Below are 16049 nucleotides of genomic sequence, written 5' to 3' on the forward strand. Positions count from 1 at the left end.
GTGAGGTAAAATGAAGGAATAACTGCCTCAAACAAGGACATAAAGCCTACACTAAAGTCTTCTTGTGTATGCAACTATTGCTTATTTATAAAGTTAATGGGTGTTACTAAAGCCAATTTGTCAAGGTGTAAATTCTAATAAAAGAGTTGCCAGACCTAGCAGTTTGATAAAGTGTCAGTATTGAGTAACACCAGTTGCTTTCTCTTTCAAATGAAGCTACCTGTGTGAGGATGAGAGGAAACAAACCATCAACTACTTCCTCTCTGAATTTGTCTTTTACATGTAAATCTTGATTTCAGTCTCACCCACAAACGCTTCAAATGGCATTGTTATTACATTCAGACCAATTATGTTATTATGGCTTGTTATAATGCGATTACAGAGCTTGATCCCGGTGATTGTCCCTTTAAGAAGCAGTGAGAGTGAGAGGAGGTGGTGCGGTTTCACACCCCGGGGTGGGAAACATAGGCGGGGATAGTAACCGTTGAGTGACAGCCACTCACGGGCTCTCGAACACCCTGATGCGCGAGGAACTCGAAACAACCAATAAGGTTAGGACTTAACCCGCCCATCAAGTCGGAACAGCCAATCAGAGCGAACCTGAGGAGGACCTGGAATCGCTGTTGTGCATCCAACGTGGGACTACGGAGCGATCACCCAGGAAAAAAAGGAAAAGTAACTCAAGAAAGGAAAAAACTCATGGTGGTGGTGCACGGTCGAAAGGAGGGGGTACTCTATTTTGCTATTAATCGGATCGTCGAGATTTTGTGACCACAGACTGCACCTGATAAGCAATTGGTTGACTTCTTCTGGAAAGGACCGTCTCAAAAGTTGGATTTATTCGAGTTACATGGGTGAAGTGCTGCGGAGACTGGACGATAGGCACCGCTCGGCTTAAGAGAGCAACGCTGGAGTTTTGGGCACTATCCCTGAGGGTCTTAACTTATTCTCTACATCTTTAACTGTGTAGTGGACTTTTTTATAACTACGTAATAAGTCACCGATATAGTTTGCCTAAGTTTTAATCAGTTTTGCTGCTGCTCTATTGCTCAGCGGTTATTTTGAGAGCTATCCGGGCGCAGTGTCCTTTAACACGTCGTTGTTGCATGTTTTCAAACATGTTACCAAAAGCAGCTTTGTTGCCTTAAAATGTAGTTCAAACCCTTCGTGTGAACTCCTTTTTGACTTGAATTTCATCTACAGTCGGATAGAAGTCAGTTGTAGTCTACTTTTGTTGGTTGTTCTGTGAATCACCTTTGATTTTTTCTGCCCGCGTCGGACTCAAGAGGAGAAAGTTGGAGTGGGAACTCCTGTCCTCAATGACTGTTATTACGACTGAAAACATGTTACTACACTACATTTTATACTAGCCTCTGTTAGCACAAAGACTATTAATGTGCTGTAAAAGGCATCCAGTCTCTCCAAAGCTGCAGTAATATTCACACTTTGTGGGGACGAGGAGACAGCTCAGCGGCCGCGCTATTAAAACTGGATACAAAATGGCGGCGTCCCTGGGACGATTTGGATATGTTTCTCGTTGTGCTTTTTATTTAATTTTGTCGCTCCAACTGTTTATCAGTTATGGATTGAGCTCGGACTTGCCGTGTGCTCAGAACTGTACGTGCAGCGGAGATTCAGTGGACTGTAGTAACCTGGAGCTGACAGCTACGCCTCTGGACCTTCCAGTCCGGACTGTCTCCTTGTAAGTAAAGCGCTCAGATGCCCTTGCCTATTTATTGACCAGTCCATAACAGGGTAGCCTAACAGAGTTTGTAAAGAAAAGAAAAGTTAATTACAATGCAGGAAGTTTTTCTTAAAGGCGCAGAGAGATTGAAGTTAGTAGGTCTGTATTATTTATGGACTTCTCTGAAGGAATCCCGTCTGAGAACATTTTTGTGGTTCTGCTTTTGAATTGCATAATAATATCTATTAAGTTTAACGGGGGGAGTGAGGACAGCTGCAAGGCTAGTCATGATTATTCCCTTTAACACTTTGTAAGTTTGAAGTGTATTAAAGTTTTATAAGTGTTACTATTCCTCATTTTACACGTGGACCCCCTGTTTCAAACATATCACATGTACTCTTCTAGAACACATCATGTTATTATACGGTAGGGATTGTTTCACTAATTTATTCTTAACAAGTTTTCCCCAACAGGACAACAGGGTGTAGGTTTAATCACTGTTTTTTTTCATTATAGGCTTAATGCAATACATGGTCTGTTTAGGTGTAGTAAGGTAAACTTAATTTTGATTTAGCTCAATAACTTTCAGCACCGTTTGTCAAGAGTACATCCCCTAACAGAGCATTTTTTGTCCTTTTAGTAGTGGTTTAATGCTTTACTTGGGGACACATGTAGATATGAAAGGTAGTCAAATGTATACAGGTCTCTCAGTTAAATTCTAACCACTTGTTTTTATTCTAATACCCTGAAATGCTGAGAATTTAACGAATGTTGTGTGTTTGGTCTTTTGCATCATTTAATACATTTATTAGTTTCTAAAACATAGATGGTTATCACGCACATTTTTCTTAAATACTTTTAATGTCTCCTGTATAAGAATGAATCATCTGTTCCTTCAGGGGGGTTAGACAAATAGAGCCCAACATGTCATAACAAATAATCCTCTCCTTTATTCAGGCAGATTTACGACAGGTATCTCTATAATTCAATTCTCTGTGTAACCAGCCACAGTTTTCAAATTGCATTTCTTATAAATTAGATTCCTCAGGATAAGACTAACAACAACTGAAGCTCTGTTCGCGAGCTCATTTAGGAAATGAGCCAATTTGGGGCATTTTTATGGTACGTCCTTAGTGTTAAGGGAACTTCAGCACTTATCAGGCTGAATGACACAATGTATTTACACACAACACAACTCTCTGTCCTCCCAATCAACATTTTGGCTCTCACCACATTTTATTGCAACCACTATGTCCAGTGACAATTGTGACAATTAGGCATCTTGTTACAGAATTCTCTGCTTGTGTTTGTGTGTGCGTCTCTGGGAATGTGGGGTTAAAGACCAAAAAGGATCCTCGGCTCCCAGGTTCCTGTGTTGGCCGGTTTGTCTTCCCCTGGGAAGCGAGGAATGCAACTTTTAAAAAGTCCTCTAAAAACAAGAATAATGACACTTGTGCGGGTAGCCTCATCGCCCTGAAGCAGCACTTAGCCAAGTTCAAGTGCAGACGCTGTTTATCATGTATCTACCCAGAAACACACTTCCTCTCCTATCCCAATGGATGGACAAATAGACAATAGATTACTAGCATGGGACAAATGTCTTGTCTGAAGCAGCTGCTTTCAAACTTTTGGTTTGTGCAGAGACTGTCCTGCGTGTGCTCTGTCTCGCTCCAAGTGTACTCCTCTTATCTCAGCCAAACCTTATCGGTTGAGATTTAAGGACCCACAATCTGGCTGTTTTCAAAGGGAATGGATTTATGGCCTGGAATTATCTTTTCAAACACCTTGGGTGCATAATTCCATATGACTTGAGATAGTCACATCATGTTGGCAGGTAGCTCAAAGGACACCAGGGTTATTCCTTCAGGATCTGTGAAGGAGCCAGATTAGCTGATGATTACTGTAAACCAAAAGAGACAGGTATGGACAATTTCACTCGTGGGCCAGTGTGATCCTATTATAGGTATATTAAGCCCAGTCCTGTCCACTTTAGTGGATGGAATTACTTTCTGGGTTGAAAGTTTTTAGAGCTGCTTTGTACAAGAATATTTGTACGCTACAAATGAATCTGTCTTTCTCCTAGACAAAAGAGAAACTGCTGCACTTAAACTAATTTTGCAATTTAGCACATCAGTACCAAAGACTCCAACATTTACAGCCTTTTCCTGTTAATAGAGCTGACTAGCATTTTGTCTTGGTTTAAAAGAAGAGCACCAGCTCTGTAGCAGAGATGTGAGTCAGCTAAAATCACTGTGGAATAGACCGTCTCTGCACCAGTAGTCACCTCGGCCAGCTTCCCTTTCCCCATCCCACATGTAAAGTAGATTAGTCTTAAAGGAACTCTGAATAATCTGAATGTTCTGTTGGATTTGACTTTTAAACAAGCAACTTTCAAACGAATGCAAGGGCAACTTGTTCATCAACAGGGAGCCCTAAAATATCTCTTCTGTACTTTGTAGAACATTTTAAAGGCTTTAAAATCTATCTTGTTCTACTTTTACGTTAAAGCACTGAGATGAGAATAAATAAGGCTTCCTATCCTTGTGTGTTGGTAAAGGGGGGTTGTTCTTTATGTTGCAGTTATCTTAAATCATCACAGATGCTTGCATAGGAATTATAAAATGCCAACTTTTTTTTCAAGTGACTTTTTTCTGGGATGCATTAGAGTAACAAAAGTAGTGCCTAAATTCTATCATTCCTCTTTTTGTCAACACAAAATACATGTAGAATTAGCGAGACCAACGTGAAACCCCCCCTAAGATCAAGATCTAGGCCTACTAAGTGGCTTAAAGTGGGTGTTCAGTGTTGTTGAGAGTTGGTGTCATGGGAAGATAGATGGTGTTGTATTTTGTGTATCAGTAGCTGTTTTGACTCTGTAGCTGAAAAAAAAACACAAATAATGCTTTGATTTGTCTGAATCATTTCCCAACAGGACTCTAATTTTGAAGTCCTCTGTAAAAAAAAAAAGTTAAAACTTTGGGGAATCAAAGAAATAAACATGATGGCATGCTCTATTGGAACTCTGAAGAAGAGACAATGAGGGATTAAGGGAATTGTACGGGGCTCATAGGTGTTAAAGGAAACCAAAGTTTGCTACAGTTTAATTGGAATATGTTACTATATTGATTAGATAAAAGGAAAGACATATCTGCTTTTGGCTGTACAGTTTTTAGAGTGAAACTCGAGTTTCAAAAGCTTTAGCGGCTTCTTTAACTCTTGCCACACATCTTTTGCTGTTTTCTTCAGTGCTTGTTTCACTGGACAATCTGTCAGTCTTGGTTGTTTGTCATTTTTCCTGATTGATGAATAGCCAGATAACATTCAAAGCAAGTTTGCCCTCACACAGTCACATATTCCCTGTCAAGAGTGGTGCCTTATCTTATTTGCAAGGAGGATAATGTGTCTAAGAAGCATTTTTGCCCACAGCACCACAGGCATAATAGGATTTTGTGTGTAAAAAAAAGCATGAACATTGCTTATATTGGCTGAGATTGCTGTGGTTGGATAGAGATCAAGCCGATATAGCGTGTCTGTTTGCCAGCCTGTAGTCTTTTCATGCGAGTTGTAAATCTTTTTGTCTTGTAAACTTTAAAAAAAAGCTGCATTTTTATTTGGGGATTCTTTGTTTTTACTCTTGAATGCTGAATTCATGCTTTATTAGTTTGCAGTAACTGGTGAAAAGGCATGGACGATACACGATTATGAATGGGCTCCTTTGTAAGCTAACATTTCCCCAGTGGTTTCCCAAGTTTCCCAATATGTCGACCATAATATTTGGCATACACCAAACATTCTGCTGTAGCTAAACCCCAAGTCGTAGCCTTAAACCTCACAGCGCAGCCTTATTGGTAAACACAGCCCCCAACAGTTGGTTTTGGCTTCTGCCCTCAGGATATGGGTTTGTGTCCGTGGTTTCCTGGCAGGGACTCAGAGCTCAGCTGGCTGCTTGAGGACCGGTCTGCAGGAGGGTGGGGCGGAGGGTCACCTGGCCTGGGGGAATAGGAGGGGAGATGTGTGGGGGGGCCTTTTCCGCCCACTGCATGGAAGTGTTTTGTCAATGTCACGGTCTGCTGCTGCTGCTGCTGCTGCCCTCAGGCTGGTTCCACTAGCTGTTGAAAGTCCTGTCAGTGGTCAGAAACCTCAACCACTGTCACACATGTTTTAGCACACGGAGCAAAGCCTGAGGAAATTAAAGAGTACAGCTCTGTTAGTGTGTACATCAGGGGCAACTCTTATTTTTAGGTAGGGTTTTACCTCATCTGAACTATTAATATGCACTAAACAAAGCCTGTTTTAATACGCTGCTCTCTAAACAACATTTCTGCTCTTTGTCAAAGAAGTCTGAACTGCAGAAAGGAAGCTTTTCCCAATTTAACAGGTGAACATTTCAGCAGCAGTGGCAGCACTCAGCAGGGCTGAGCTTCTTGTGGTTACTAGGGCAATTCTAGCTACGCAGCCTTGTAATCTTGTGGTATTGGGGGTAATTACACTATGTTTGTTTATTGTTATAGTTTCCCTAGCGGTGTAACTTGAATGTCCGCTTGCAGATATTTTAAAGTGCTTGGGAGCTTTGGATGATAATATCACTGGCACTGATTTTTATCAGCTGCTCTTCACTTTTTCAACTCTTATCAGACTGTTTGGTGTAAAGATGGGCAGTAAAAGCTAAAGGATGGAAGTTTAAAGCAGCAGTCTCGTTTTTATTGTAATCGATGCTTCTTTTATCAGATCGAGAAGATTCATTGTCATAGATTGATAACAAATTAAGCGGGAACAGCAAAGGTTGAGCCCCTGCTCTAATAACGGCAGATAAAGTCTGACATTAACATGAAGATATAGAGTGAGCTCATGGCTTCACTCTGGCTTTAATGACAATCAAACAGCTGCTGCTGCAAGTCATTCTGCAGGAATCCAGTCAGCAGAATAGATGGCTCTTTTGTGAAGACACTTCAGGGCGCCAACTTTTTTTTTTCCACCTTTCCCTCTCCCCCCAAAGTCGGTGTCTACAAAGTGGGCTCGATCGATGAATCATCTGTGAATTCTCTACATCTGGTAAGAGTTTGGAAATCTGGAGAAGATGTTAGAAAAAAAAGCGGGACTTGGACGGAGAGGAGGAGGTGCTGTGCAAGTCAGGCAGCTTCTCCCAAGAAATCATGCAGTCCTTTTGAGAAGAGAGTGAAGCTTGGAGGGCTAAGTTCAGCCATTTTTGAGCCTCTCAGCCTGTAGAAGAGTCTGTACGTTTTGATACTGGAGAAAGGGAAGACGTATCAGAGCTGCTCTGTCTAGACGGCTGCACTTTCACATGCACTGAGATTGTTAAGATAGCACAGTCCAATATTTAGATGCTTGTTTCACCACTGTCTGGAGGATAATTGTTGCAGAAGTTTGCTCTGATAGTAAAATAAACACATGGAATTGACAGATGATGCTGTCTTTTCATTCACTTTGAAGTTAAGAGCACAAGGTCAGAGCCTCAGTATGGAAACATACAGTACTTATGTTATTCTTTCAGATTAATTGTGGAGACTCATTTCCTTTTAGTCATAATGAAGTAATCTGGCACCATTTATAACAAATTACATTGTTATCACGCAAGAATCCAGTGTTCATTGTAGGAGCATGTTGCGTGTGCACATACAGTACATGTAAAGACAGCAGGAGTGTAATTTTCATCTGGGGTGTCCATGCTGGCGTCGTCAGTCCTGGCCATGGGTTCATGCACCGCCTCAGGCTAGTGCAGGGCCTTTTCCCAACCTTCTCCCTGTTTGTTTGGAGTGCCCCGTTCCATCCACGGCTTCGGCCCCCCAAACCATCAGCGTGAAGAATGGCGCTGCACATGGCCCCAAGATGTGGCCCTTCTTCCTGCCTTGGAAAACTTCAGAAACTGAGTCACGCGCCCTCCTAGCCTGCCTGATTTCAAAGGCTGGAGCGACTCCTTTGTTGAGTGAATGTGTGTGCGTGGGGGAGGAATCTGTAATGCAAATGCTGAAATATGCTGATCCCATCTGCGCTACATTTCTCTGATCTGGCACCTTAGATCTCCTCAGCCTCCAAAGATGTTAAATTTACTGGTGTTTTGCACCGATTTTGACTTATCACTTTTGTCATTATTGTTGTAGATCTTGTTGGTCGGCTTATGCTTTTAACCTTGTCACAGCTGATAAGATATAAGCTTTGTTCTGCCCGTTTCCTTCCTCTGTGTTTGCGTAAAATGGTGGCCTGGAGCTGGTGTTAGCTTTGTGTACACTCTCACTGCAGTTGCCTGGTTATAAACTGGGCTTTAATGACAGGAAGAGTGGTGTGTGTGTGTATACTAGTATGTGTGTGCCTGGCCTCTCTGACACTCAGGTTATTATTTGACTGGTTTTATGATGCTCTGAAATCGACCACATTAAAGGGCCTTTGTCTCGCAGCTTGACTACAGAAGGCTCATCCCTGACATCACTTCACACTTTGAGCGAGCAAAGTTCATCCCGCATTTATGTGTGATAACAACAGGAAAGATAATGATGATGAATCTCCATATGTGAGACCCTGCTCTCCCCTCTCCCACACACAGACCGTGTGCTGACTTACAAGCATAGTGTCATATGCTATGACATCACTCCCGTACTCCCAGCCGTCCTCTACTCCCACAGCACCCATAACACAGCTATTTTTTAAAGCCTTTTAATGAGTTTTATATGTCGGATCAGCTCCTTGGTCCAGCTATGACGCTCTAGTGCAGGCACTGAGCCTCATTTTTCTTCCTCAGACAGTTTGCTTAGTCAGACGGGCTTATTAGGAGTTTATCACATTGTCTTTTTTAAAGCTTTTCCCAGCAGGCTCATAGCAAAGCTTATGCCTCAGATTGCTCACATATCCTTCCAGTAGTGTGCGATTATCACTAGATCACGCAATTATTGAAGATAAATGCTTTTCAGAAGTTACTAAGGTTGCAGGTCACATCTATAAAACCAACAGTTCCTCCATTAATAATTAGTTGCACATATTTTTACTGATATTATGAAAGGCACGGGGGCTTTTTCTTTGACTTTAATAATCTAAAATGACCTCTGTATTTATTTAGCAACAGTTTCAAGTCTAGTAGCGCTATGTAAGGGCAACAGGTGGTTTATTGATGTGTTTTCAACGTTTGCCTATCGTCTGTTGTGCTTTTCTGTAACCTTGTAAGGGATATTTAGCAGAAGCCTTCTCCCACATTCCCATATTTCACATTTCCACTAGGGATGTTTCCTGAAGAATAATTTCCCATCTGAATAAACATAAAATATTATTCCTTTTAGTTAATAATCTAAGGCCAAGTAAATAAAAACTGTTAACTAACTTCATATAACAATGGTAAAAACAACTCCACAATTCAAAATGTGACAATAGAAGTGCTTGCACCTCCAGCCTTTGATTCTCATTGCAGGTTAACGTCCCCATTTATGTGCTGAAAAATGTCACTCAGTGCTTGGGTTGTACGTGAATATAATCTGACACAGCCTCAAGACCACGTAATCCCCATTTTCTATATCAAAATAATGAAAAATTAGTTCATATGAGATGTGATCAATGCTAGTTACTAGTTGTTTATATTGGAACAAAGAGCATTGTGGCAGCAAAGCAGTAGTCTTTCAGAATAGCAGTAACCAATACTGGCAGCCAGCCACAAGAGAGAATAGATCAACAAAAGAATAGATCTCAAGGCTGTTCAGGTAAAGTCACACCTCTGTAACTGATTGATATCTTTATTTTGACCATACCAACAAAACACAAAAATCACACAATAAAGTAAAACACAGCAATATTAAAAATGTTAATTTAACTCATACAGAGTTGCACTTAACACGTTAAATGTGACTGTCTTGGTGATGAAGTATATGCACTATGCTTCCTTTAGGAACACCTTAAGTCACAGACAAGAACTCTAACTCAGTGGATTAGTTCACTCATGGTGCAAATGTGTCATCATAAACAACAATCCACTGAGAACATTTCACTCAGAATGAAGCTAATAACACTGGGAGTAAAAATCAACTTCAAAATGTTTAACATTGAGCTATAAATGCCTTTAGGGATGTGATGTGGAATCACTCTGCTACTGTGTAGGGCTAAACGATTTGCAAAAATAATCTAATTGTGATTAGTGATTAGTTGTTGCCTTGTGTGGGGTCCCTAACATTGGAAAAATCAGTTAAGATTTAAAAAATCTTAGTGTTTGGCAGGCTTTAAATGGCTATCAGTATGCATCCCTAGTCTAGCAGGTGGTTTGGTTGGTTGAATCCTGATATTGCTTGTGTTTCCGCCACTTGTACCTAGGGGTGCACCGATCGATCGGCCAAAATTGGAATCGGCGCAGATTTCCTTAATTTTGGGCGATCGGTGATCGGCTGAAACTTAGATAAGATCGGTGGATAAGTTCGGTTTCATATGTACCTCTACCTACTAAAATGTGAAAAATGAAAGACTAAAGGAACTGACATAATTTAGTAGTTTGGACAGCAGTGCTCTAAACTTTTCATTTGTATTTGAGAGAACTCCTGTGCAGTTAAAACAACAAGCTTGTATTGTTTCACAGGTATTGTTCAATGTTTTTCAATAAAATAAGATTTGAACATTGAAGGTGTACGCTGTCAGTTAAAAAAAAATCGGTATCAGCCAAAATTGGAATCGGCAGGTCAGGCTTTTTAAAGATTGGTGGTCGGTGAAAATTGCAATTGGTGCACCCCTACTTGTACCCTTACGTGGTTGGCAGGGGTTAAAGCCAGACGACTATAGTTGCATCAGCCATGTAATAGTGTCACATCATAGTACAGTGACGCTTTGTACCTTGCCAATAAGTTTGATGAAAATGCATCCATGGAGGAGATCCAGCATTTTGTTTTATCTACTTGGGATGTGATATCCCTGGTATGTGTATCACAATGAAAAGACAAGTGGGAATTCTTTCAACTAATCAACACACTGAAGTGTGTCTGGGGTGTGTGTACTTCCACCCTTTTGGATCCAGTAAGCATGCCTGGTTCCCCCAAAAGGATGTTAAAAACTAGGACAATATGGGTAGGTTATATTTGGACCATTTCCTACTGTTGGCAACGGAAATGCAAATAAATGCAAACTGTGTTGTACCAAAGTGAATTGGGACTGCTCAAGGGAAATGCACCATTAAAGTCTGTAGGTATTGTTTGTAATGTGGTGGGAAGTGTTTTGGTTGTAATGTGTTGGGAGATGGAAGGTGGGGTTTTAAATAGTTTAAGTCTGAATGCCAGACTGGCCCTCTTTTTCTGCTGACATTTTGTTTTGTGTCTTTGCTGTCAGAAAACAGGTTATGTTGACACGATTGAAATGTTGGGTCAGTGCAGTTTGAAGATGTAAATGTTTGATTGTGATTTGTTAATATTTGTTAAGCAGATTAAACTTTAGTAGGAGGATTTTATGGGAAGTCAGTCCTGAATATGCACCCTTTTTGATGGATTTAAACATGGCTATCATATTTTTAATGTTTTTGTTTAAATGTACCTTCTAACAGTAAATGATTAAGCACCATTTCCCTGCTCCCTGGCAGCAGTGCACCAGTCAGTGCAGTTTGCTGTCAGTGGGAAAATTTGTTTTTGGCTCAACATGCAGCCTTAAATTAGCACACACTTTGTCTAGTGAAGTACCTGGCAGAAAGGTCTTTTTAGTTTAATCCTGCTGACTAATGTCAAACAGTCCTGCCCATTTATATAAACTAGTTGTACCATACAATAGAAGGCTGTGTTTGAAGCATGAAGGCACTCTGCTTTGTTGTGTTTGTCGTGGTTAATCACAGCGACACCTCCCATCTAAATCGTACATCCTTCTCTGCCTGATCTGAATGTATGCACTGAACTTATAGAAATAGGTTTGCAATTGCTTGTTTGTTCTCTGATACAAGTTTAGAGCTTGGCAGGTTATTTAAAAGCTTTTCATTTGTCTCAGTTGGGTAATTATTTCTGCAGGTTTTTGCATCTGCATCTCCAAAAATCCCAAACTTCTATGACCTCTAGGCTTCCTATCCCAACTTCTCCAGAAACAGCATGATTAGAAGGGCCCTCTCTGGAAAGCATTAACCCAGCTTAGCAGTGGAAACACCCCCCCTCCAACAGCCCGTCCTTGCAGGATAGAGGTGGGGAGGGAGTGGGAAAGAGAAAGAAACCAGTGTTATCTACATCACTTTATACAGTAGGTGTTAAAACACCGTGAAACTTATCTAATCTGATAGGCCAGAGAATAAATCTGGTTGAATGAGGAGGAGAGAAAAAAAAGGGAGGCTCAGTTATGTAAACATCATAGGTGACTGAGAAAAAGGCACATGTGTGCTTGAGTACACACACACAGAAAAAGGACCAGTTTTGTTTGTTGCTGTGGTCTTTAGCACCAGTACGGCAGGTTTGGCTCTCAAAGGTACTTGCTTTTGTTCTGTTTCCCCTTGGTCTTTATTTTAAGCATTGACTTTTATGCCTTAAAGCATGTGTATAGCAAATTTAACTCAATGTTAAACATGAAAAAGCTCTCTAGAGCTTTAATTCATCAGCATAACTTGTTTGCTTGTAATGCAAAGCTTACAAATGAACTTCTGTTTGAGCCAGAAGTAGATTGATAAAACTGCTTAAGATGGCTCTTTTGTCATTGCTGTGTTTGTGTCAGTTGTGTGCTCCTGTGTTGTCTGAATATATGTACCTACAGGCAGAGACATCCCACAGGAAAGCTGTGTGATTTTTCACTTCGCTTCACCATAACGAGGTAATTGCCTCCTGTTGCAGGGGACGACAATTTAAGCGATGTGGGCCACAATGGGAGGTGCCCTAGTAAAATGATCATAACATAGGCATACATGCACACCTCCCTGTCAGACCTGTGCCTGGAGGGCAGACACATGCTCTGCTATTATCTCGTCACACATACATACACACAAGGAGAAAGCTATGGGGAGGGAGACTGTCATTATCTGCAATCAAGAAGACAAGAAAGGGAAATCTGTCAGGTGAGGCGAAGATTGAGATTGATAGGAATAAATTGGATTAAAAAGTTGAGTGACTACAATAACAGTCTTTTTGCTACTTTATGAATCAAGCCAGTAGAGCAGTGCAATTATGGCAAAAATCATTATCACAATTATTTTAATTGGTATAGAGATTACAATTATTAAACAATATTACTCACTGATTTTAAAATATCTGTACTGCATGCATTTGTTGAACTTAAAGACTCTTAAAACTTTAAAAAAGGAAAAAATTGATATGAGTAAAAAAAAAATGAAATAATGACATAAAAACAACAAACGAATAAACAAGAAGAATTAAATGGAACTGCTATATTGCAAAACTCAAAAGCACATTGTAATATTTTGAGACTTTAAGACTTTGGGGTTAGATTTTTTGTTCAACTTAACATTAAAACCTAACAGAAAAAATTCTGCTGGAGAGCAGCACAGCAACATCAGGAAGAGCAAATGTGATTGGTCAATCCCGTACCAGTTTCCTATTGGTTGTTTCATGGAAAAACTCCCAAGAGCAGAAATTTATCTAGACTGAGTTTCGTACATGCACAGAGAAAGTTTTGAACATGCTCAGAAAAAATCTTGATGTTGCACAGAAATTTTTTTTTAGCATGGGCAGAGGAAGTTTTGAGCATGTGCATAGAAACTTTCGTATGTTCAGATAAAGTTTTGAGCATGTGCTGAGAAACTCGTGTGTGCTCAGAGAAAGTTTTGAGCATGTGCAGAGAGTAAAATCAGAGCGGCAGTTTCACAAACAAGCAGAAATAAACTGAATGAAATGAGAATGATTGGAGCATGAGGGCATAAAATTTGAACAAGTATCCTAAGATTTAAAAGCAAGCTGGCATTTTGAGCACAGAGAAAATCACAATGGCAGATTGTAATCTAAAGTTTGAAGACAACCAGACCCCAACTCAATAAGTCATGCTCTCTAAAAATGTGGTCTTGCAACAATGACTTCATATTCAAAATCTGAATTGAAATTGAGATTCACTTAATTACCTGGCACTATAAGCCACCTTTTTACTTTCTTAACATTCAGTTTTTCCTTCTTTCTCGTTACAAGCAACAGTTTTCGCAACAGAACTTGCTCCCTTTTGTCCTCATCGGCCATCCTTTAGGGCCACGGTGGGGCAAGAGAATAAGGAATGTGTTGCATCAGGTTAAAGTGTCCCCCAGTCTCTGGGAACAAGCAGCCATCTCTCGGTAGGCCTGTGAAACATTCCTGTGCCGTCTCTCACGTCTGGACAGCGGGATGGAGGGGCGGGAGGCAGGCGGCTCGGGGCTGTGGGCTCCCTTTGTCTCACCCAGCCCTAACCCCAGCACACAAACACAAACAGTACTCTCAGTGCAGCCTCCTCTCTGCCAACAGGCCGGCTGCATGCCAGCCAGGCAGGAGGTGTGTATGTGTGACAGAGATAGCACTTGTTTATGCGTGAAATATATTCATATGGTGTGGGAAGCTCAAACCTTAAAGGCAGATGTGTAAGGTGAACACTCACATAAATCCCCACCCTCCTTCATCTTGAATCAGTAACACTATCATTGGACAAATCGCTCTAATAAGTCCCTGCACAAGTCAAGTACCAGCTATTAAATACACTGTTTGCCTAAAGTGCAAATTGACTGCTGCAGATGAATAGCCTGTGGGTTATGTTTGGAAAGCGAAGCTGGGGCAGAGAGGCAGTCTGTATCGATAGTATTGATCGAGCACTCCTTGAAGGCCGCCTGAATGGATGTACTGCAGTGTTTTCAGGTGCACTTAATGTGGATGGATGAGACTGTTTGACAAATGAGGGAGATAATTGTTGATATTGATCCTGATTCTTATTCAAACAACTGAAAAGTGGCAATGACAAATGCAGATATTTGACTGCATTTTTTTATTTACACCTTTTCCCTTCCTTTCTTCTAGAAATCTTGGACACAACAGGCTGACTTCGATTGATGTCGAAGCTTTGGACAACCTTCCCAACTTGAGAGAGCTGTAAGTAGTCACATAGTCACCCTATTGGACTTCCCTATTGGTATTTCAAACTTCTTCTCTGTCATAAGTTTTTATCAATGACTAAATTCTGACTAACTTCCGTACTCACCACTCTACTTCCTAGTAGCATCCTCTTATGTGTTTCCTTGAACTTAGTCCAATTGAGAATAAAGTGGTGGTTTTCTAAATTAAGCAGCCCCTCCACCACCCGATACTGTGACCAAGGCTGGCCTTGTAAATATTTTATATGGTGAGGAGAGGGCCTGGATCTGTGTCACTCAGCGCCAGCACACACATACACGAGCTAACTAGTGATACACACACTGGTGACATCTTTGGCAGGCCCTCCAGCCAGTCATACGCTCCCTGACATCTGTTTTACTCTCATGTTATTTTTGGTTGTTTAAAAGGATGACTTGCGACTTGCTCTGCAGCTGAAGTGACAAGTCGGGTTTGAAATCTTTTGATTTATACGAAGTTTGTGTTTTTTTTTAGCCCTGTGCATGTTGATTACGAGAAAGAGACTTGACAACAGTGTGGCAACTCAGCCAGCAAAGCACAATTTCACAGATCTAGACTGCAGTTTTAAGGAAGTTGAATGTCTATGTAGACATAGGATTTTATAAAGGAATTTGCTTTTTGTCTATTTCACATGTATGATTGTCCAAAACCCAGCTTGTGCTTTAATTTTTTCTATATCTTAGTGAGCTGAACATTTAAAACGACTTCTGTTAACCATCTATGAGGCAAGGAACCATATATGGTCACTTTGGTTGACTTTCTTTGTGGCTCCCCTCAACTCTCTGTGATATGTTAGAACTGGAGTGATTTTTTCAGCCAATCAGAGGACATCAGTCAACCAATCAGCAGTGGCCCAAACTTCATGTTTCCCCCAGAACTCGAAAAATGCAGTTTTACGTCTGTTTTGGTCCATTAAAAATGGCTGTAAAATCATAACTAACCGTGATAAGTTGATAAAATTTACACGTTATAAAGATAATAGTAGTGGTACATGTCATAAAAGGCTTTGTTTGCATAGGATTTCTAGCAAATACTGAAATTTTTGCATGAAAAATGAAGGACAAGGTGTCATTTTAATAACAGTTTCATTATGTTTCTGTGGTTTATATCAGTCTTTATTTTTAATGTGACCCTTACTTCTGTTTAAAATAACGTAGACCTTCAATATTGGTAATGTTTTTACGTTTTCTGGTGAAATTATAATGAAAAATAAGTGGTATAAATAGTGAAACATATGTGATTTTAGTTGTTTTTACAACAGTATACATTTTGTTTTACTTAATTGGCATAAATCATTTCTTATTTTTACTGTGAGGCCCATAAAAACTAGAATTCACTAAGATATTCAACCT

At 40.4% G+C, this 16049-nt stretch overlaps 1 protein-coding gene across 1 annotated transcript in view; it reads left to right on the forward strand.

Annotated features, from left to right (window-relative positions):
• Positions 1 to 681: 681 nt before the first annotated feature.
• Positions 682 to 16049, forward strand: part of lrig1 (leucine-rich repeats and immunoglobulin-like domains 1) — a 45027-nt gene continuing 29659 nt past the window's right edge. Inside the window, exons 1-2 of the mRNA XM_041782277.1 lie at positions 682 to 1702; positions 14605 to 14676. Coding sequence (XP_041638211.1) covers positions 1500 to 1702; positions 14605 to 14676 — 275 coding nt within the window. The 5' untranslated portion in view covers positions 682 to 1499. The remainder of the gene's footprint in view (positions 1703 to 14604; positions 14677 to 16049) is intronic.

The sequence above is a fragment of the Cheilinus undulatus genome, linkage group 3 (genome assembly GCF_018320785.1).
Source record: "Cheilinus undulatus linkage group 3, ASM1832078v1, whole genome shotgun sequence".
Lineage (NCBI taxonomy): Eukaryota > Metazoa > Chordata > Actinopteri > Labriformes > Labridae > Cheilinus > Cheilinus undulatus.